This window comes from Salvelinus alpinus, chromosome 6 (assembly GCF_045679555.1).
Source record: "Salvelinus alpinus chromosome 6, SLU_Salpinus.1, whole genome shotgun sequence".
NCBI classification, from domain to species: domain Eukaryota; kingdom Metazoa; phylum Chordata; class Actinopteri; order Salmoniformes; family Salmonidae; genus Salvelinus; species Salvelinus alpinus.
The window spans coordinates 26,842,477-26,865,745 of NC_092091.1; the positions used below are offsets into that span (position 1 = coordinate 26,842,477).

General features: G+C 46.3%; 1 protein-coding gene across 5 annotated transcripts in view; it reads left to right on the forward strand.

The window, feature by feature from the left end:
- Positions 1-23,269, forward strand: part of LOC139578465 (centrosome-associated protein 350-like) — a 44,462-nt gene that overhangs the window by 18,703 nt on the left and 2,490 nt on the right. For 4 of the 5 annotated variants that reach the window (XM_071406094.1, XM_071406093.1, XM_071406095.1 and 1 more), the window contains exons 11-35: positions 3,435-4,366; positions 4,467-4,629; positions 4,887-5,029; positions 5,127-5,319; positions 8,556-8,758; positions 8,855-9,018; positions 9,190-9,300; positions 9,556-9,693; positions 9,855-10,054; positions 10,213-10,376; positions 10,532-10,731; positions 11,610-11,797; positions 12,043-12,130; positions 12,216-12,368; positions 12,570-12,727; positions 15,945-16,189; positions 16,430-16,617; positions 18,067-18,202; positions 18,677-18,837; positions 18,939-19,075; positions 19,161-19,243; positions 19,342-21,101; positions 22,088-22,543; positions 22,620-22,766; positions 23,048-23,170. In XM_071406094.1, the coding sequence (XP_071262195.1) occupies positions 3,435-4,366; positions 4,467-4,629; positions 4,887-5,029; positions 5,127-5,319; positions 8,556-8,758; positions 8,855-9,018; positions 9,190-9,300; positions 9,556-9,693; positions 9,855-10,054; positions 10,213-10,376; positions 10,532-10,731; positions 11,610-11,797; positions 12,043-12,130; positions 12,216-12,368; positions 12,570-12,727; positions 15,945-16,189; positions 16,430-16,617; positions 18,067-18,202; positions 18,677-18,837; positions 18,939-19,075; positions 19,161-19,243; positions 19,342-21,101; positions 22,088-22,543; positions 22,620-22,766; positions 23,048-23,170 (6,634 nt within the window). The remainder of the gene's footprint in view (positions 1-3,434; positions 4,367-4,466; positions 4,630-4,886; positions 5,030-5,126; positions 5,320-8,555; positions 8,759-8,854; positions 9,019-9,189; positions 9,301-9,555; positions 9,694-9,854; positions 10,055-10,212; positions 10,377-10,531; positions 10,732-11,609; positions 11,798-12,042; positions 12,131-12,215; positions 12,369-12,569; positions 12,728-15,944; positions 16,190-16,429; positions 16,618-18,066; positions 18,203-18,676; positions 18,838-18,938; positions 19,076-19,160; positions 19,244-19,341; positions 21,102-22,087; positions 22,544-22,619; positions 22,767-23,047; positions 23,171-23,269) is intronic. The other variant, XM_071406096.1, reaches the window with a different exon arrangement.

Sequence of the window (23,269 nt, forward strand, 5' to 3'; positions counted from 1 at the left end):
GAGTTGAAAGCCTTGGCCAGGTCGATGAATACGGCTGCGCAGTGATGTCTCTTATCGATGGCGGTTATGATGTCGTTTAGGACCTTGAGCGTGGCTGAGGTGCACCCATGACCAGCTCTGAAACCAGATTGCATAGCGGAGAAGGTACGGTGGGATTCGAAATGGTCGGTAATCTGTTTGTTAACTTGGCTTTCGAAGACCTACAAAACCCACTGAGTCGATGATGGCTCCAAAAGCCTTTTGGAGTGGGTCTGTGGACTTTTCCATATGAATATTAAAATCACCAAACATTTGAATATTATCTGCTATGACTACAAGGTCCGATAAGAATTCAGGGAACTCAGTGAGGAACGCTGTATATGGCCCAGGAGGCCTGTAAACAGTAGCTATAAAAAGTGATTGAGTAGGCTGCATAGATTTCATGACAAGAAGCTCAAAAGACGAAAACGTCTTTTATTTTATTTTTGTAAATTGAAATTTGCTATTGTAAATGTTAGCAACACCTCCGCCTTTGCGGGATGCACGGGGGATATGGTCACTAGTGTAACCAGGAGGTGAGGCCTCATTTAACACAGTAAATTCATCAGGCTTAAGCCATGTTTCAGTCAGGCCAATCACATCAAGATTATGATCAGTGATTAGTTCATTGACTATAACTGCCTTTGAAGTGAGGGATCTAACATTAAGTAGCCCTATTTTGAGATGTGAGGTATCACGATCTCTTTCAATAATGGCAGGAATGGAGGAGGTCTTTATCCTAGTGAGATTGCTAAGGCGAACACCGCCATGTTTAGTTTTGCCCAACCTAGGTCGAGTCACAGACAGTCTCAATGGGGATAGCTGAGCTGACTACACTGACTATGCTAGTGGCAGACTCCACTAAGCTGGCAGGTTGGTGCCTGGCCTGCACCCTATTTCATTGTGGAGCTAGAGGAGTTAGAGCCCTGTCTATGTTGGTCGATAAGATGAGAGCACCCCTCCAGGTAGGATGGAGTCCGTCACTCCTCAGCAGGTCAGGCTTGGTCCATTTTGTGGGTGAGTCCCAGAAAGAGGGCCAATTATCTACAAATTCTATCTTTTGGGAGGGGCAGAAAACAGTTTTCAACCAGCGATTGAGTTGTGAGACTCTGCTGTAGAGCTCATCACTCCCCCTAACTGGGAGGGGGCCAGAGACAATTACTCGATGCCGACACATCTTTCTAGCTGATTTACACGCTGAAGCTATGTTGCGCTTGGTGACCTCTGACTGTTTCATCCTAACATCGTTGGTGCCGACGTGGATAACAATATCTCTATACTCTCTACACTCGCCAGTTTTAGCTTTAGCCAGCACCATCTTCAGATTAGCCTTAACGTCGGTAGCCCTGCCCCCTGGTAAACAGTGTATGATCGCTGGGTGATTCGTTTTAAGTCTAATACTGTGGGTAATGGAGTCGCCAATGACTAGGGTTTTCAATTTGTCAGAGCTAATGGTGGGAAGCTTCGGCGTCTCTGACCCCGTAACGGGAGGAGTAGAGACGAGAAGACTCGGCCTCAGACTCCGACTCGCTACTTAATGGGGAAAACCGGTTGAAAGTTTCTGTCGGCTGAATGAGCGACACCAGTTGAGCATTCCTACAGCATTTCCCTCCAGAAGCCATGAGAAAGTTGTCCGGCTGCGGGGGGATTTATACTACTATCTGTACTTACTGGTGGCACAGACGCTGTTTCATCCTTTCCTACACTGAAATTACCCTTGCCTAACGATTGCGTCTGAAGCTGGGCTTGCAGCACAGCTATCCTCGCCGTAAGGCGATCGTTCTCCTGTATATTATGAGTACAGCGACTGCAATTAGAAGGCATCATGTTAATGTTACTACTTAGCTTCGGCTGTTGAAGGTGCTGATGAACCATGTCCAGATAAAGCGTCCGGAGTGAAAAAGTTGAATGAGGGAAAAAAGTTGTGAGGGAAAAACTAAAAATATAAACGGTAATTAAAAAGTAAAAACCGTAAAGTTGTCAGCTAGCAAAGTAAGGTTGGCAACAAAACGCACAGCAACACGTCTGCAAGTTCAAGAGGAAGTGACGTTTCCAAAATCACCGACAATCACCGACTATCTTTGCAGTAGATTGCAACACCGCCCCCTTTGGAAGTACTATCTTGGCGGAAAATTTTATAGTTTGCGATGGAGATTTCAGGATTTTTGGTGTCATGTCCAATCCAATGTCAAATCATGTCCAATCAATTGAATTTACCACAGTTGGACTGCAATCAAGTTGTAGAAACATCTCAAGGATGATCAATGGGAACAGGATGCACCTGACCTCAATTTCGTATCTCAAAGCAAAGGATCTGAATACTTACGTAAATAAGGTATTTCTGTTTTTTTTGTTTAATAAATATTCAAAAGTTTCGAAAAACCTGTTTTCGCTTTGTCATTATGGGGTATTGTGTGGATTGCTGAGGATTTTGTTTTATTTAATCCATTTTAGAATAAGCCTGTAACGTAACAAAATGTGGAGAGAGTCAAGGGGTCTGAATACTTTCTTTAGGCACTGTATGTTACCTTTTCCATTAGCACTGGCTAGTGTAGAGGCCCAAAGCATAGAGCCATATTACCTCCTCATAGCGAAGGAACAGAGCCAATAAGGATTTTTTTTGTTTCTGAACGGTCTGTTTCCACGGGTTTCCATTGCAGCATTTCAGAACATGGTGGAGTATTTTATTTGTTTGTTTAACGTTTATTTTATCAGAGAGTCCTACTGAGACCAAGGTCTCTTTTGCAGATGAGCCCTGAATTACAGAAAATACACACATCTAAATGCAGAAAGAAAAACACGGTCATTAAAAACTAACACATTCATCAGTAATACGTTCCTCAATCAGCTTTCTGAATTACACTAGAGGCACCAGAACATCACATTTTAAGAACATTTTGAAGATCGTTCCACAAATAAGGTGCAAGAGAACAAATTTACCTAGTATGTTCGATTAACCATAAAATAGGGTACTTCTATTGATAGTTTAGATGCAACAGTAACTTCAGATACTGTAAATATCTGTCTGGTCCTCACATAGGGTAAACATTATGGTATGTAACTGTCATCTGCATATGTTCATAAACTCATGAGTTGCTATGCAGTTCTTGGAATCTTGTTGAGTTGATCCTCGGCCCTGAACAATTTTTGCTTATATAATGAACACAAAGGTGGTTCTCAGAAAGTCCTATTTAGACTGTACAAGTCACATATTTTAATGGGTTCATGCATATTTAGATGTCTTAAACCTTTGGCATAGTATCCTATGGACAATGTTGCTCTGTACTAAAAGTATTTTATGGGTCCATAAACTAAAGGACTTTGTTAATCCCCAAACAATATTTTGAGTGTTTCTGAGCCGTTTTGTTTATAAAATTGTGTATTTGAATACTAATCCTCCACTCTTTCTCCTTTAGGAATGAGCTGGGACTGGGAGTTCCATCGTGGCTGCAGCCAGACCGTCTGAGTTGTGCTCTGGCTCCCCCCACAGACAAGCTTTTCTCCCTGGGCCTGGAAACGGGAGGGGGCTCTGGGGTGAGGGGAACCAGCCCTCCAGCCAGGCCTCAGCACTCCACTCTCACAGGAGCAGCCAACAAGACCAAGATGAACCGCAATGAGGCCCTGAAAGCCACAGCCGCATCCCTGTCTACCCGCATAGAGAGTGAAGCACGGAAACTGGCCGGCACAGGGATCAACTATGGCTGTGCGAGGGACATGGATCTTACCGGTCTGACCCATCTTCAGCCTCAAGACGACGGCTGCTGGGCCAAGCCTGTGAGCCCATCGGTCAGAGAGAGCACTGATGCTGCTGACGAGCTGTCCCTGAGGATCCAGAGGCTCCTGAGTGCTGGCCAGAGCACATACAATGAAGCTCTCCCAGGGGTGGGCAACCTGCACAGCTTCAGAGAACAGAGAGGCGGGGCCTCTGCTTCAGGCAGCAGGCCCCAGACATCCCCAGGCCTCGGCTCCCATAAGAGGCCGGAGGAGCACCCTGAGGTACCGGGGAAGACCAAGCTCCATGACTCCAGCGGTGACTCCATCAGTGAGGGCCCACTGCTGAGCGAGGGCAGCCTGTCGGAGGGCAACAAGAGCCCCTGCACGCACATAAAGAGGGTCCCCAAACCAGCAGAGCGTCTCGGGTCACTGGACTTCTGTGCGGGCCAGAGGGAGGGCTTCCAGCCCATCTCTCACTTCCAGAGAGTGGCAGAGAAGTACCCAGCCCTCAGCACCCTCCCGTTCTCTCAGCCACGGGACCGCAGCCGAGGCCCATGGGAGGAACTGACCAAGGGAAGTCCTCATAGCGTCATCAACATCTTCACGAAGAACCACCTGCACAACCACACAAAGGGTTAGCCAACACATTTACACACCCACCCTATCCATAGAAGTGTTTTGAATGAAGAGCGAATGTTTAACCCATCGTCTGTTCGTCTGGCTTCTCTCTGCAGTTGGAGGAGAGGAGCAAGTAGACAGGAGCTCCCCTGCTGTGCATTGTGGCCTGTCTGCAGCCAGCTCGGTGGATGTGGCACCAGCGTATGAGGATGACTTTGTGTCTTCCCGTAGCAGCGGCGGCGGGAGCAGTCAGTCTAAGAAAGGATACAACGGATGCAGGTAAAGTGGTTTATACCACTGTCACATGACTGGGTGTTGCTATCTGAATACCTCTCATGCAATTAAAACGTCATTTCAAAATCCTGTAAAAATTATGGGAATTTGACCACAAGATGGCACTAATGTCACATGGCTGGCTAGGAGTTCAACTCAACAGATGTGAGTTGCTGTTTTTGAAGTTGTTTTAGTCGTCTGTGGTGGTTTGATGCACATGATGTGGGTCTTAAACTATCTTTTATCTCGACGTCTCATTGCAGCATCACCAGTGGGAACAGTCACTATGACGAGTTGATGAGTCGCAGGTCCCCTTATGACACCCGGACTATAGACCTGCCATCCCATCACTCCTCAGGCTCTACTCCGGTATCTTCACCTCACTCAAAGGGTTCAGTGAAAAGGGGTGAGACTTTCCCCACAAAATAAAATAACCACTTCCCCTGAAATCATGCAGCCAAGTGACAATTTCTTACTAGTGTAAGTGTCTCCCATCTCTTTAGGCGCTGCTTCAGACAAGAGTGATACCACTCTGGTGGAGGAGCAGAGGAGCCCCTGCTCTCCGGGATCGGAGAGCCTGTCTAGAGACTCAAGACGAGGAGGCTCAGCCTCTGAGAGAAGCTCCATCCACAGCCTGGTGAAGAGCGTGTACACTGACAGTACACTAGGGGGCGCCTCGGGCCACTTACACTGCAGGTAAGGCGTTCCAGCCCAGACCACTTCTGAGGGGCTCAGGGGAATTCCCAGGAGCTTGAATATCCTCCTTGACCTTCAGTGATTACTGGTATTTCCTTCCTTCCTGAGCTTCTTGGTTGTCTTACAATCTCTGAGCACATTTGTGTGGGGATATTATTGCTTGCATGTGGGCACAATGCCTCTTTCAATTACATGAGTTTATGGTCTATTTGTTTCACTGTGCAGTCTCACTTCAGGTATTCGACACAATTTCCTTGTTAGCCAGCAGCCTACCACCCTGCATCCACTGCTGGCTTGCCTCTGACGCTAAGCAGGGGTGGTCCTGGTCAGTCCCTGGGTGGGAGACCAGATGCTGCTGGAGCAGTGTTCGAGGGCCAGCAGGAGGGCCTCTGGACAAAAAACAAATATCCCAATGCCCCAGAGCAGTGATTGGGGACATTGCCCTGTGTAGGGCGCTGTCTTTCGGTTGGGACGTTAAATGGGTGTCCTGATTCTCTGTGGTCACTAAAGATCCCATGGTACTTATCGTAAGAGTAGTGGTGTTAACCCCGGTGTCCTGGCTAAATTCCAAATCTGACCCCACCATCATAGCCACCTAATTATCCCCAGCCTCCAATTGGTTCATTCATCCCTCTCCCCTGTAAATATTCCACAGGTCGTTGCTGTTCTCAGTCAACTTGCCTGGTAAAATAAGGGTAAAATAAATTAAGTGGTCCTTGGCTTCCAAAGACCACCACTCATAATATTTACACATTTCAAGTGACTGGAGAGAATATTGGAGTAAACTTGGATACCACATCAGCCACAGTGTTCTCTCTACAGGGTATCTTTGCCAACATAAAGATGCATCTCACTCTGTCAGGCCTGAACAGCGATTGAATGGGGTCTTTTCAGTTCAGTTCCCAATATAATGGGGGGGGCCATTATATACACTTAGTGTACAAAACATTATGAACACTTTCCATGACACAGACTGACCAGGTGAATCCTGGTGAAGGCAGTGATCACTTATTGATGTCACTTGTTAAATTCACTTTAATCAGTGTAGATAAATAGGAGGAGACAGGTTAAATAGTTTTTTTAGCCTTGAGACATGGATGTTATGAGTGTGAATGGCCAAGACAAAAAAATCCAACTGCCTTTGAATGGGTTATGGTAGTAGGTGCCAGAGTCACTGGTTTGTCAAGGACTGCAACGCTTCTGGGTTTTTCTTGCTCGACAGTTTCCCGCACGTATCAAGAATGGCCCACCACCCAAAGGACATCAAGCCAACTTGACACAACTGTGGGAAGCATTGGAGTCATCATGGGCCAGCATCCCTGTGGAATGCTTTCAACACCTTGTAGAGTCCATGTCTCAACGAATTGAGTCTGTTTTTAGGGCAAAAGTGGGTGCAACTCAATATTAGGAAGGTGTTCCTAATGCTTTGTACACTTATATTTATTTTCGTGAATGGATTTAGTCATACCCAATGGAATTTATCAAAATTCACTGCATCACCAAAAGTATATGGACACACCCCTTCAAATTAGTGGATTTGGCTATTTCAGCCACACCCATTGCTGACAAGTGTGTAAAATCGAGCACACAGCCATGCAATCACCGTAGACAAACGTTGGCAGTAGAATGTCCTTACTGAAGAGCTCAGTGACTTTCAATGTGGCACCGTCATAGGATGCCACCTTTCCAACAAGTCCTTTCGGCGAATTACTGCCCTGCTAGAGCTGCCCCTGTCAAGTTTTTGGCTTCTTCTTCCCCATCAAATACATACTTTTTTTTTTATTCACTCGGAAACACGTATACAATATAACATGGCTGTGGTTTTCATGACTGATAATGCAAATTTGAGGCTCGTTCTTAGCCTACATAACAAGGAATACTGAAGTAAAATTGACACGCCACTTGCACATCGTATGGCCTTAGCTAACTCAACACTCTAGAATGCTTATTTTGCTGTGGCTATAGATCTGGGCATTGAGGCTAAGAACTAATGATTCAAATGTGTTTAGGAAGTCTAGTGCAGAGTGCCAGGGAAAAATAGTATTTTGGCTGTTGCTCTGGTTGTGGCTGAAGGGTCTACAGCAGCCTGCCTCATGGCCCCCTAACACTGACTCTTTTGTTTGGGCAGCGAGGTTGTTAAATCTCCTCACTGCAAAATGGGCATGTTGCCAGGGAGTTTTTTTTCTTCTCCTGGGACATTTGAGCCTCCCCAATGGTGTTTATTGTTTTTTTTTGCCCAGGTGGTAGATTTCCTCCATACCTTTCTGTCTGCTTGATGTGATAGCGATTACATTCAGGATCAAGTCCTTAATGCTGCAGTTGTTCTCTGGTAAGATAAAGCACTGTGTACAATGGCAGTTAGAGCAGGAGAGATGCACCGCTGTCTACCATACTGTTTCTAGCTAGGAAGCAAAAGGACATTATACTGTATCATCATGATTAGACGTCTTTGCCCATTTTTGTTTGGCTCAAAGCAGCACAATATGTTATTTTCTTCACTTACTGTAGGTCTTAGGATGGTTTTCCTGGGGCCCCTTTTTCTTAATTCTGTTAGTTCCTGGTTCTCCATTTCACCTTGTTAATTTAGTGTTCTGGCGGTATAGCACACACCTGAACTGAATCAAAGTTGTTAATGTTCCATCTGTTATGTTTAACGTATACTGTACGGCCCGAGCGGAGGGTTTGAGTGTAAAAAATCAAATTATATATAGATATATACTGAGTATATAAAACATTAGGAACACCTGCTCTTTCCATTAGACAGACCAGGTGAATCCAGGTGAAAGCTATGATCCCTTATTGATGTCACTTGTTTAAAAAACGATGTCAATTGACATTGAAATGACCAAAACCTAATCAAAACTGTGTAGGAATGATAATGAACTTATATTTTAAAGTCTCGTCACTCTGTCCAGCTTGTTAAGTCTTAGAATGCTAGACAGTCAGGGAGCATCGGAATTTCTAAAAGCGATGGATGTGAGACTATATTTTGCAAATTTGACGGCGACAAAATAATATAAGACGTTTTAAGCGCTGCCCTCCGGACCTTGGTTAAGACTGAATGCAACCCGCGGGGCAAAATATGTTTGACACCCTTAATCCCCAACCCTCACCCCACCACTTTTTTAAACGATAATCCAGCCTTCTTTAAGTTGACAGTTACAAATGGGAGTTTGTACGTTTTCAGAAAGCATGCATATGAATCAATTGTTTATTTTTCCTTCTTTTGGTTCCAGTTTGGGCTTGGACAGTAAGAAGTCCCCCAGAAGCCCTAGCCCGTCTCCAGCTGGCTCTCCGACAGACTCTAGTTCTCCTCGTGTGTCTCCAGGCAGCGCCTCCCTAGCCGGGGCAGACATCCTTGGTCTTGGGTCCGGCTGCCCTCGCTCCTCCTCATCCCTGTCCGCTACACTGGGGGGCAGAGCAGAGCCCACGGCTGCAGGTATACTACCTAGAAACACCCGCTCAGCCGTTTTGATACATACTCTATTGCCCATCTACAACTTCCTTTGTTTCTATCCGTCTTTCTGTTGTCCAGGTGAGCTCCACTACACCCCAGGGGTGTTGCAGCAGCGTATGTCTGCAGAGCTCCACTACCTGGAGTCTATAGAGGAGTCTGTGCGTCAGCTGGGCGACGTGGAGCGGTTAAGGGGCGTGTCTCTGGCGCAGCAGGAAAGTGTCTCGCTTGCCCAGATACTCAAGGTGAGGGAGGCCCAACCCACCAATCAGAGCACCTGAAGAGTACTCACTTATGTATATGAATGCTTAGTATAGGCACTACTCCACTCTTGAAATGTTAGCTATTGTCATGTTCTAGCGGTTTTCATTCACCTTTTTCCATAGGTCCTGACCTTTGACCTCTAACATTTTCAGGCGCAGCAGCAGCGGCACGAGCGCGACCTTCATGAGTTGAAGATGAAGGCAGAGCAGGAGGCACTGGAGACCCAATGGCAGCTGGAGGAGACACGGCAGAAAGCAGCCAGGGTACTGCACACAGCACTGGCATTTAGAACGGGCAACTCTGCAGAATCCACATACTTCTCACCTAGAGTTAGAACCATGCACCAACTTGGTAGATTGTTGATCCTCTCGAGGGTGGCATCATATTTGCCAACACCTTGAATATTTATAGAACTCAATCTAACTTCACTGCATGTGGTGTGAGAAAGGAGCTATTTTACTAGACGTGTGTAGGCTGTAGTGTGGTTCAGTAACAGAACTGTGTGTGTGTCGTTGCAGGCTCACGTGGAGCTGCAGGAGAACATGGCTCAGACCCAGCAGCAGTCTCTGGGAGGCATGCAGGAGGCCACTAAGATGATCAGCCAACAGGCCGAGTCTGTACGCTATACGGCCGTAGCTGCTCGCCAGGTCAAAGAGGTCAGAACACTCTCGCTCTCCCTCCACTCTTGTCCCTACAGCCAGTCACTGGGCTTGGTTTGTTTCCTCACTGTTGCATGTATTTGCAAATGTCTGACTCTTGCTTCTCGACACAGTTTCTTTCAGTTGATATATTGCTGACTTAGTTGCTCTCTCCTCAGATGACGGAGCTGGCCCTTTCGCAGATCGCTGGAGGCATCGGTGACCCTGCTGCTGCTCCCATCAGCACCCTGTTTGACCAGCAGAGGCAGCATCACCAGAGCTTCATGGGTGAGATGTCTGCTGCCAAGAACAGAACCGAGGAGCCCTTCTCCCTGGACAGCCGCTCTGACTCCACCCCCTCCAGGAGACCCAACATCAGGTACTGGAATTCACACTCTGGTGTTCCTCACAGACAGACACCGGGAGATGTTTCTCCTTGTCAGCATAATTGGCCTGGTCAGGTTAAACTTTATAGGCATGGCTAGATAAGCAATTGGTTTTCTCCCTCACCTGTCCCCTCTGCGTTGTACTCCCCAGTGGTGGAGAAAGCAGCCACTGGAGTCCCTCCCTGGCCTCCTCTGAGAAGAGACAGAGGAGGAAGGTGGAGACGGGTAACAGCTCAGTGGTGGAGGCGGTGGCCCATACATCAGCTGAAGATTCCATCCCCAGTGACAGTGTTCAGTACCTACTGGATGAGAAAGGTGAGGCCAGGAGTTCATAGCACTCATTGTGGGATTGGAAGAGAGCCATTATCACAAACAGGCAATGCAAAATAATTGTTTGATGCATAAATAGCCTGAAGTCTCTTAGAAAGAGAAAACAATGTTCCTCTCCCCTACAATCTGTCCCCATACAGACAGCGCCTCAGTTGCTACAGAGTACTCTCTGAAGTTTGACGAGTCCATGACGGAGGATGAAATTGAGGAGCGTTCGTTCCGCTCACTGCTGCCCTCCGAGTCTCACCGGCGTGGAGTGTTGGAGAAGAAGAGAGTTCCTCACGAGGAGTCAGATGACGAGCCCAGTCAGGAGAACCCCACAGCACAGGACAGCTCCAAGGTTAGTTTGCCACATAATTTCAATAACTGTAATGCTGGCAAAGTAGCAAGACTACTCAAATACATAATGATTGGCTGAAATCTTAGCACTTATCCAAAAGCTTAAATGTACTAGTTTACTTTGGGAGGTTTCTCCTTAAAGTAACCAGTGCATAATGCTTATCCACATTTAGCCCGATTTGACTGCAGTAATGGTGAAATTATAGCTTCTGTCTAATATGTTGGCAGCAGCATCTGTCTTAGCTCTTAATGTCAAGCCACAGTAGTAGCTCCCTGCCTCTCTGAAGAGTTCAGTATGCGGGATTGTGCCTAGCCATACTGACGCCTGGAAAGAGCTGCCTGCCTTGTAGGGCTCCACTGGCCATGGCATCAGAAAGACTGGGAATGCCTGCTCAACTCATTACTACCCTGGGCACAATAAACATTCTGTGTGCCGCTTAACTGGGTTCTGGGAGATTCCCTGCCTGGCTGTATCGTTCCCTGCCCGACCCATACCTGGTCCCCTCAAACACAACAGGTGGAGGAGAGGTTGTGGTGCGGCTAGGAGAGGTTGTGGTGCGGCTAGGAGAGGTTGTGGTCACACATGGCTGCCACGTGTAGGGATGATCTTGTACATACCTTGGCCTTCAATGGCCCCAGGTGTTTTGACAGCGCTCTGGATAGACTTTGGCGTTTACAACACTGATTCTATATCGCAACCACCAAGGCCAGCAGCCTCTCCCTCGCCTCAATTTGTTTGCCAGCTGGAGGGAGCATGTAACCAATGGCCAGAGTGATCTTCCATCTACCACTGTTTGCTCTCTGTGTATGCCTGGTTTCCTGACTGATGAGGCTTTGTGATGTGTTAGTGACTCATTGTCCACGCTCCGCTCCCGGCAGCAGGACGGCAGCATGCCCTTCTCCAGCGGACAGGACAGCTTCTCCAGGTTCACCATGGACATGGTGCGCCAGTACATGAAGGAGGAGGAGGTGCGCGCCCACCACCAGAGCTCCCTGCTGCGCCTGCGACAGAAAGCCCTTATGGAGAAGACCAAGGCCGAGCTCGCCTGGCTGGAGCATCAGAAAAGGCACTGGTTTACTTGTATTAGGATCCATGTTTTCTGAAATGAATATTGTCTCATTCCCCACTAAAGCCAAAGTTTTTTTGTTTTCCATCATATGAAAACGTGCGATTGAAATTCAGCAAAACACATTGACCAAAACTATGAGTCTAGTTTTGGTCAATGTGTTCTGTTGAATTTCTTTCGCATGAGGCACTTCTGTACTCATTTTGCATTCATGTTCTCACTGTTTGTCCTTTCTGACCTCATAGGCGCCTCAGAGACAAGGGTGAGGATGACAAGATGCCACCCATCAGAAAGAAGCAGAGAGGCCTACTGATGAAACTTCAACAGGAACAGGTAACTAACCAACAAAATCTCTGCCCATCTGTAATGCTGAGTGACCATGACCTTTGACCCTGTCTGTGTGTGTGTGTGTGTCCAGGCGGAGATCAAGCGTCTGCAGGAGGCTAACAGGGCAGCCAGGAAGGAGAGGCAGCTGCTGCTCAAACAGCAGGAGGAGATAGAGAGGATGAGATACACCACCCTCAAGCTGAAGGAGCGCCTCAAGTGTGCCAGCACCGGTGACACCCCACCAGTCAGTACTACCACCTTCTTACATCATATTCATATCTGGGAATGTGTTATTTATGGAGATATTGAGCTAATCCTCAGAAAGAGATGCTATGTGCTATGCATTTGTCTAAAATAATACTGCATGGTTCCATTAAGATTTGAAATGGTCTTGCGCTCTTCTTCATTTCTGGTGTGTGAGTGTGTAACCATCTATGTCCTACAGGAGACTCCAGTGTCGGAGCACTTCGAAGGGGCAACCTCCCCCAGTGCTGCGATGACTGACGGGGACGTGCGCAGCGCCTCACCTCTCTCAGTGTCTGGCAGTGAGACCAGTAGCATCATGCAGAAGCTCAAGAAGATGCGCTCTCACATGGATAAGAAGTAATTTAAACTTCTATTAACTACACTGTCCAATTTTTCTATTGGCAACCTAAATGTCTTATTGGAAGTCTTTGTCATGGGCTTTTTTTCTTCTACTTCAGGGCTTATAACAGGATTCACTAAGATGGACACAATTTATAGCAACTTTTAAACAGCTGAAATTACCATATTTGATAGCTTTATCTTTATGGGTGTGATTGTTAACTTGTCTTAGACTGACGATCTAACAAAACCATATTGGGCATATCAATCATCATGTTTGCTTTGTTAATCACAATGAATTATGTACCAGCTTCAGAGCTTCTGTTATTGAAAATCATTTGATAGAAGTTGCTGTTGCCTTGTGAAAGTGAGGGATTGGCTTGACTAGAAACCTTAATTCTTCTGTGGTGTGGATATGAATATAAGCATGCTCCATGTCCTCTATAGATCAGGGATCATTAACTAGATTCAGCCGCGGGCAGATTCTTTTTGTTTGCGCAGAAAACTTGGGGGGGGGGGGGGGGCATATAAAACCACCTCGCGAACCGCCAGTTGGGGAACCCTGCTATACATGCATGTTAATTATTCAGACTGCATCTTCTCCAATCTCTGTACTCATTCCAAAATGTACCATATGAACCAGAGCAAATATGTAGTGTTAAATGTCTGTCTGGTGTCTCATACAAGCAGCGAGGGCAGGTTTGAGTCTTTTAACAATGTGGTCATGTGACTGGAGGGGACTCTCACGATGGTTAAACAGCCAGACCTGCACACCGACTGACCTCATTCTTATGCTTGTACATTCTGCAGTACAGGTCCTAACAAACGTTCAGTTGTTGTGGTGTTTAAGGATTTATAACTTTTGTTCCATAGCAACGTGATCAGTACTAATTGTAGGCCGAGAGCGAATGATTCTTTGAATTGAATAATCTACCAAAAAACATGAAACTGAATGTACCCAATATCACAGCTAAAAGTAGGAGGTCACTGTCAATTTGAGCCTAGACTTTATTTTCTGTAGGGAACTAACACGCTGCTTGTAGCCACGCCTCTGTCTGCTTGCTTGCATTGGTCTGTTAACAACCTGCCATTTCAATATGTTTACACTGTCTCTTTTAATAATGCACTAGTGTTGTTGTGGATCATAGTGAAGGTTAATGTGTGATTTAGCCAGTGTTTTAGTCTAATAAAGCCTAAATCAGGTTTTAGTTGCCAGTACTTAAAAACAATTATCACCCACCACTACATTTGCAACTTTTTGCTAAAATAATCTAATCTCGCAAATTCCTCCACCCAGTGCATTTAATTAAGGAGAAGCATTAAGTCCTCTGAGGTGCAAAATGAGACAAAGGCCTCTCTCTTAACCTTTTAGGATTATAATTTATCAGTCACGCCTACCTCTTCTCTGGCACTGCCGCACACATTCACACATGGCTGCACATTACTACACACCTGCACTTTATTGGAGTCCAGCTCCAAAGACAAACATGCACATCTTGCCATGTCCTGGCCAACTCCTGATGAAAAGGACTGAGTTTTAATACCCCTCTTAGCTCTGCCACCAACACAAAACCCTGGCAGATTAACTACATTACTTCTCATTGAATGAAACCATGAAACATTCAGTACAATTTAAGCACATGCTTAATCACTACTCTATTCTCTCTCTAATTGGCTGTTTTCTCATTCTCCAACTCATATTTTGTGGGGTTTTTCCTGTGTCATGTGTCCTTGCTTTGTTTGGTTGTAGACACTGCTCTCCTGTTCACTACTACTTCTCTCCGTTTACGGCCCACCACTGGGCATCTCGCAGTGTCTGTTTCCCCTACCTCCAGCTGTTTATCTACATCCAGTTGGTCAGGTACAGTGCTGCTCTCGCCTCTAACTGCTGCCTCTCCTTCTCTGTCCCAAGGACCATGCTTGTGTTCAGCTCCCGCCTCCCCATTTCCTTTTTTTCCAGGAAGTGTGAAGTGAAAGCTTGAATAACACCCAATGCCATCCTGTTGGCAACACAAACCAGTCATCAGGCATTGCATGTACGTTCACAACCGTATGCATGAAGGGGCACAGAAATTCAACAAGAAGTGAAAAAACGAAAGTCATTTTTGCCAGTAATGATATGACCTCACTTTGGTCTGCTAAGGTCAAAGGTCATATTCCTTTTAATACAGTTGGCCTGATTTGAACGAGACTCCCATTGAACAGCGAGCGCTCTCCAATCTCTGTGGTGTTGCTTTGAGGGGCTCATTTAACTCATTCAGAGTGAATGAATCAGGATCTGCATGACTTTCTCATATTCATGCCACTCACTACTTTTGTTGAAGAAAAGTCCATAAGAGTAAATTATAAGATATTAGGCTACACACCGTCCATGAAAAAGAGGCAGTGCCTTTGGCCGGTGCTTTAGCAGTGATAGAGGGTTTTAATCTGTTCAATGAGCCCAGTAAATCTTCACCGACGTTTCTGATTAGGTAACTGTTGCTTGTGATGGGCTAATGAGTATGTATTGCAAGTGGGCTTAATAGAATTGGGAGCACAGTCTAACCCAAAGCTGTACTAGTGTGCGAAAGAGAGACAAGCAAACACAGTACCGTCTGGCACTTCTACTAATTATAGTCAACATGCAAAATAGCTTATTAACTTGCAGTGCATAATGAACCAGTTCTTTTCAATGTACATTATAAATCAAAGCAATGGAGAAACAATTTTGAAAGTATTTTCTTTCCGCAGTATACATGGGAAATGCATTTTGACTCTTGTGTTGTGTAGAATTAATGTCGAAGTTACACCCATAGACATTTTGACCTATATTCTGCAATGCATTTTTTTAACCCTTGGTGGTCTTTGACTGATGTTTTGAGGGGTGTCCTACAGTGATGTTAAGCCAACTGATTGAACCTGACTACTACACTTTGTGCCTGATTTATCCATTTTGATCAAATGTTTGTACTCTGTTGTTGTGGGGGAAGAGTGTGGATGACTTGTGCACTATGGTGTCAAAATGAAACCATGTCTGTTGAGGTAAGCATGGTTCGGATGGTTTGTGTGTGTGGACCATCCCGGAGGTTTTGAGTTTGCAGTGAAGATGGGCAGGGGGTGGTTGGGTTGACTGGTTGGACTGCTGATGACTCCACTAGCTTCTGCGACGTTGCAATCATTTCACTGCTTCTCACACCAATTTCACCTACCATTCTTTGTGCTTACTCTCCCTTCCTCCTGTCCTCCCCACCACCAGGTTCCTGACCAAGCGGGAGCAGGGTCTGATGCATCGGCGGAGGCACGCGGAGGAGCTGCTGGAGTGGAAGCAGAGACTGGATGCTGAGGAGGCTGAGGTGAGGCGGATGGAGAAGCAGGCCCTGGCTGCCTGGGACAGAGAGCGTCCTAGAGACGGAGACCAGAGGTCAGATCACAGAGACTGCTCCAACGCCAGCCCCAATGCCAGCTCTGGCCAGCATGACCCTGAGGGAAAGACTGACAGAGGTGAGAGACCACTGTTGACAGACACTGAGCTATAGGCCTATTGTATGAGATGAAATAAGCACATGCTGTAGTATGCAGTAGTTTCTGTTTATTGACTGTTATCAGGTATGAGTTTACTTGCCTTGTGTCGTATACTTTTATGAAGGAGAGAACATCATACAGCTAGCTGCATATCCATGTTTGAGTCTGCAGGTGTATTCATCTGCTCTTGACCCTTGACCTTTGTGTGTCTCTCCTCAGACTCTGTGAGTGAGGGTGACTACTCCCCAGTAGTGACTGGCTCCAGCGTGCACACAGAGCTCTCTGGGTCCCAGCAGCCAGACATCCCCTCCACTGATCAGCCTGGCTCTGTCTCTGAGCTGCCCTCCACCCAGCACAGCCCCTCCATCTACACCCAGGACTTAGACTCCCCCTCTGCGAGCAAGAGAGTAAGGCCCTGTGCATGTTGTGATGTCATGTTATCTATTACTACAGTAGAAATACATTGATTACATTTGTTTATGAACCCTTCCATAAGATTAGATCATTTTATTGTCCCCCCCCACAAAAAAAAGCAACATGCACAGGGCCTTACTCTCTTGCTCACAGAGGGGGAGTCTAAGTCCTGGGTGTAGATGGAGGGGCTGTGCAAGGAATTGTATGAGTTACCAGAATCTGTCAACACGCATGCTCCAAGTATTATCCCTCCTGAGAGCAAAGTGAGACTTTGTTAGCGCTCTTCCCATCAAATTTAATTTGTGACGTGCGCCGAATACAAGTGTACACTTTACCGTGAAATGCTTACTTACGAGCCCTTTCCCAACTATGCAGTAAGAAAATTAACAAATAGATAAAAATAAAATAGTAACACAATAAAATATATGCCATATCGGTAACGAATCAGTGTGCTGCAGTACGAGGTAATTGGAGTGATAGATTGAGGGGAATTGTAGGTTTGGTTTGGTTTGGTGATTGAAGTACTATGTAGATGTGGGTAGGGGGTGAAAAGGAAAAAATCCCTGTAGCCATTTAATGAACTGTTGAGCAGTCTTATGGCTTGGGGGTAGAAGCTGTTCAGGAGCCTTTTGGTCCCAGACTTGGCTCTCCGGTAACGCTTGCCGTGCGGTAGCAGAGAGAACAGACTATGACTTGGTTGGCTGGAGTCTTTGATTATTTTTAGGGCTTTCCTCTGACCGCCTGGTTACGAGGTCCTGAATGACAGGGAGCTCGGCTTCAGTGATGTACTGGGCTGCACGTACTACCCTCTGTAGCGCAATACGGTCGGATGCTGAGCACTTGCCATACCAAGCGGTGACGCAGCCAGTCAAGATGCTCTCAATAGTGCAGCTGTAGAACTTTGTGAGGATCTGGGGGCCCGTGCCAAATCTTTTCACCCTCCTGAGGGGGAAGAGGCTTTAGGCAGCTCAGTGAATGTAGGCCTTTGTCCAGGGTCCAGACTCAGTTGCTTCTTTCAGGGAATTGTCACTTTCCTTGTGCACAGTTTAATGTGTTACTTGATTGTTATTTGAGTGTGACATTGAGTATTATTAATTAACTGCCCTATTGGGTAAAGAAGAAAACACTTTAAAAAATCACTTATTTCGTTCACTCTTGTGAGCTCATTTTATGAAGCTAGATGTCACTAGTTATTTAAATCGTCTCAGGAATTTAGAAGCCACATGCAAATGAGATGTAAGCAGAAACACTCAAGTCTAAATGTCACAGAAAGGCATCTGTGCATGTACCGTTAGAGACACTGCCTTTTGAGTGTGTTTGTTTTTGTGTATGTGTGTGAGTTTTGGTGTGTCTTGGTTAGTTAGTTTGGGGCATGCTGTTGTGGTGAATGTGAGACCGTCCTGAATTCCCCTTGGGCCCTATCCTTTACCTCTGTTGTACAGTCTCCTTCACCAAAAGCCAGCCTCAGCACTAACACACACCCAGAGGGCAGCAGCAGCAAGATGCAGCTCCGCTCCTCCTCCAGGACCTCCAGCCACGACCCCAAGGCCGCTGACACTCCCTCTGGCACACACACAGGTGAGTTGGTCCCCTCTCTGGAGCAGTAGGGCCTCCAAAACGGGACATCATTTTTATTTTCTGTTAGAGCTGTTGAAAAGCAGAGTCGAAAGAGGACTGACTGCAGGCACAATGTGATGCCGTAAGGAAAGGATTATGCGTGCAGTTCCCTGACACTCAACCTGCTTAGTTGTGTTATGGGAGTATGGAAGCTTCCCAGACGTCACTGAGCTACAGACATAGTCCTTAAACTGTCGTTGCTGGTTCTGTTGGGCTATTATAGTGGACATTTCAATCATCAGATTTTATCACTAACATAACATGTGCAGGCATTTTTGGAGTAGCCAATGAATGTCCGGATGGACAAACTGCAAATAAATAAATATTTACTCCCCCTTCTGAGAATTTGAGTTCAGTAGTTCTAAGTTGGATTACTTTATACTAATCAGTCTGGCATGGATTTAGCATTCTAACCATACTTATTGTGTCACACAGAGCCTATGTCGGATCAGAGTGACATCGAGAGCCGTATCCGTGCCCTCAAAGAGGAGCTGCGCAAACGCAAGTCTGTGGTGTACCAGCTGAAGAAGGAGCAGAAGAAGAGGCACAAAGAGCGTCTGAAAGCCCAGGAGGCCAGCCTGCTGAAGCAGCTAGAGGTCAGTGTATATCAGAGAATCCTAGCCTGCCCTACTCCATTCGATGAGCAATAACAAGAACAGTGACTTACTTTGGGCTTTGTTTGTTTCCTTATGTCTAGTCCTACAATGATTTCATTGAGAAGACCGAGACTGAGTTGAGTAAGGAACCGGACTCGACACCTGCTGCCAAGCCTCAGATCAAGGCCCCCACCTCAGCCACAGAGAAGCCCAAGATTAAACCACCACCTCCTTACAGGTACACCAGCGCACTAACTATGTGTATGTTGCACAAACTGATGAATTGGTCCATCATCATCTAAACATGTTTTTTTCCTCTCCAGACCTGAAACTGGCAAAAACTGGAAGGTTGTCTCTGACTCAGAGAAAGCTGAGAAGACACTTCCACATTCTCCAGTTGAACAAGGTGGGTTGTGCATTGTCAAGAAGTGTATATTTCTGCACGTTGACATTTGTGCCCATACTGTGATGATAACACAAGTTGTTCCATGTTTTGTTTGTCAGATGACCTCACAACATCTGGGCTCAGTAAATATTCAGCATGGCATGAGGAGTCCTCAGACGAGGACCCCCCTACTGTCACCCCAACTCCAGTGTATGGGAGTCCAGAGCACACCAACGGTCTGAGGGGCCTGCTGTCCCCAGAGCCTCTCCTCAGGCAGCCCTCTGAGGGGGCACTCCCCCTGAGAGAGCCAGCCAGGCCACAGGCCACAGACTCTGGGGATGAGCGTGTCGTCTCTAGCCACCTGTCAGAGGTCATGGAGGAGCTGGACTCTGTGAAGTCTGAAGGATCTGAGCACACTCAGTCACGCTCTGAAGACCGTCACTTTGACCATCTACTCAAACTTGACCTAGAGCACAGCCCAAGTTCCCAGCAGCACCATTCTCTGTCAGAACATGTTTCCTCAGAGAAAGGAGAACAAGGGATTTCCCTGATAAGCCGTCTTGATGTTAATGAGATATCTGCTAAGTCACCATCCCCCATCAAAGAGCGATCCTACACCCCTGAGTCTGATGTCTTGTCATCAAAGGGTAAGGATGCCTCTCCTCCTTCAGCTGATGGTAATCATGAAGACTTTGAATTCTCAGTGGAGTCGTCACTCAGGGAGGAAAACCAAGGCTCCAAACCTACCTCACCATCCCGCCAAGAGACCAGAGAGGCTTCCCACAGCAGGTCACCCTTCTACAGTAGTGAGGAGGAGATCGGTGAGGAGCCAAGTGGAAGATCTGGAGCTCCTGGTGGCAGTCCTCGCTCTGAAAGACTTCTTGACCTGCAGAGCCAAACCAAGGATTCCCAGGTCATTAGTTCAAACTGCTCCCCAACTATCTCCCCTTCCCAGATCCCACCTTCACCAGCACTGGATGAAATGCTTAACTTCACCATTGGAGACAGGGTTTTAGTGAGCAACGTCCAGCCTGGTACGCTTAGATTCAAGGGCCACACCAGCTTTGCCAACGGCTTCTGGGCTGGAGTGGAGCTGGACAAGTCTGAAGGAAGCAACAATGGCACCTACGATGGGGTGGTGTACTTTGAGTGTGAGGAGGACCATGGCATCTTCGCTCCTCCGGACAAGATCTTCCGTATGCCAGAGAAGTTTGAGATCTACGTGGACACCACAGAGGACGAGGACTCGTTCCTTGACGACCAATCTGAAAACAAGCCAAAGAAATGCAACTTTGAGGAGAAAATGCATGAAAGCAATCTGCAAAATAAAAGAGGGGGTGTATCTCAGAGTAATCGTTCTGGATACAACGGACCTAATGACGTGAATGATGAATCAGCTGAACACCAGAAAAACTTGATCAACTTACATGAGTTCAGAGAGGGAGAATATTCAATGTCCAATGAAAGAACCAAGACCATCATTCTGGACCTTGAAGATGTACCTACCAGTCTCTTCATCACTGACATAGACCGTAAGATAACTCTTGATGAGACCTCTACCATCATTGAGAGGAATGGCCTAGATGCCCATCAGAAATCTATTCCAGAGCAGACCGTGGGGAAAGACTCCCTCAGTGCTTTTGCAGATAAGCTCCTCAACAACTTCATGAAAGACGCTGTGAAGCAATTCGCACAGATCAGAAAGGCCAAAGAAGAGAAGATATCAGCTGTTAATCAAATGAAAGATTACCTTTTTAATGAAGAGGGTAGGGAAACAGTCTCCCAAGCTCACGTTGTGGCACAGAGAGATGGTCTGCCCTTCTTCCTAGATGGAGACCAAGAGGAGCAAGTGTCGTCTCCAGAACTCTGTAACCGGCCGGTGAGTTTTGATCCCATTTTAAGACTGTTATAGAGTAAATGTTCGAAGTGTTAAAACGTACAATATTTTCTTCAGATAATGTGATAACCTGCAATCACATCATGTGTAATGCATTTAATTTATAAATTATGATATTTTCAGCTAAAGTACTTCAAAGAGCTGATTTGTCTCAGTAAATTATTAAACAGAACTGATGACATTGCTGTAGGGGAATGGAGCAATAATTGAGCTTAGCAGCACTGTTGATAACAATCCAGGGTTGATTTGACCTCTTTGTGGATTTGTTTGAGTCCAAAGGTCAAACAACAACTTTGACCAACATGCTTATCTACGCTGAGTGTATAAAACATGATGAAAACCTGCACTTTCCATGACAGACTGACCAGGTGAATCCCGGTGAAGGCTATAATCCCTTATTGATGTCACTTGTTAAATGTAGATGAAGGGGAGGATATGGGTTAAATAATTATTTTTAAGCCTTTAGACAATTGAGACATGGATTGTGTATGTGTGCCATTCACAGGGTGTATGGGCAAGACAAAATATTTAAGTGCCTTTGAAGGGGGTATGGTAGTAGGTGCCAGGTGCACTGGTTTGTATCAAGAACTGCAACGCTACTGGGTTTTCCGCGCTCAACAGTTTCCCGTGTGTATCAAGAATGGTCCACCACCCAAAGGACATCCAGCCAACTTGACACAACTGTGGGAAGCATTGGAGTCGACATGGGCCAGCATCCATGTGGAACACTTTCGACACATTGTAGAGTCCATGCCCTGACGAATTGAGGCTGTTCTGAGAGCAAAAGGTTGTGCAACTCAATATTAGGAAGGTGTTCTTAATGTTTTGTACACTGTGTATATCCAATTGAATTTGGTGCTCTGTTTTCTTTTGTTATGTAAATATTTATGCCAGTAGAAACAAAAAACTTTCTTAGATTTTCTTAGGATGTTCACTTAGTGACTCTTGTCCTTACTCTTTATCCATAGGAGAGTCCAGTGTTGGGGGCTAGTGGTCAGGAAGAGTTGACCAAGCGTCTGGCAGAGCTGGAGTTGAACCGGGAGCTGCTGGATGAACTGGGGGACGAGCAGGACTGGTTCGATGAGGATTATGGCCTCAGCTCCCGTAGAGAGCAGCAAAAATGGAAACAACAGCAGGAGGAGGAGGGGCTGTCAGTAAGCCTGGCTGACCAGGTGAAGACCCCACCCAGACCAGAGCTGCCCCGGCAGCCCAAGCTCCCTGAGCAGCCTGCCATGGTGGTGCCCCACTCCGCCCCGAAGGTGGAGAAGCTGGTTGACGCTGCCACCCAGGAAATCTGGAACCAATGTAAACTGGGCCAGGGCACACAGACTCTCACTGGGCTCCCAGTCCCTAAGCCTTCAGAGGAGTTCCTGGGATGCGATGGCAAGGATCAAGAAAGTCAATGTGTTCGCAGCTACAGACAGGTAAGGACACATTGAAAAGAGATGATCCATGTCATGTATTGAAATGTTTCCACTGACATTTGCTTACTATCTGCAGGCTGTATATGACTTAACATGGGAGATCATCCAGGAGATCTTTGCAGAGGATCCTAACGCCCATCAGCCTCAGTGGGTCAAGCCTCGACACATGAACTCCTCCTACTTCCATAGAGTAAAGAGCCCTGGCGACATCACCAGAGTTCAGGTGTGTATGTGAAACCGACGTCAGTGTGCTGCTAACAGTATCGCTTCCTCCACTGTCCCTGTTCCATACCAGGCTCAAACTAGTGGGGTTCTGCTCGCAAACACACGTGACCGCCCTCCTTGACACCGTACCAAGCAATTGAGCTATAGAAAAAGCTCTATATCGATGGTTCCATTGGCAACATTTCAAGCTAGCTGTGGAGTGAGCTTACGCCACGTTCTTAACTCTTGTTACATGTTCCATGCTTATGGTGCCATCTAAAGTAAAATCTCGTCTTCCAGGCGTTCATCACCACAGAGGTGTTGAAACTGTATAGCCTGAAGAAAGACCTCAACCAGAAAACAGATTGGCAGAAGATGCTGAAATTCGGAAGGAAAAAACGGGATCGAGTAGATCATATTCTGGTAAGAGCATTAAACAGTGAAGCTTTAGGAGTGACTCGTTCTGAATTCAAGAAGTCCTTTATTTTATCAATTACCCAACTAATGTAATGTGTATTTTCT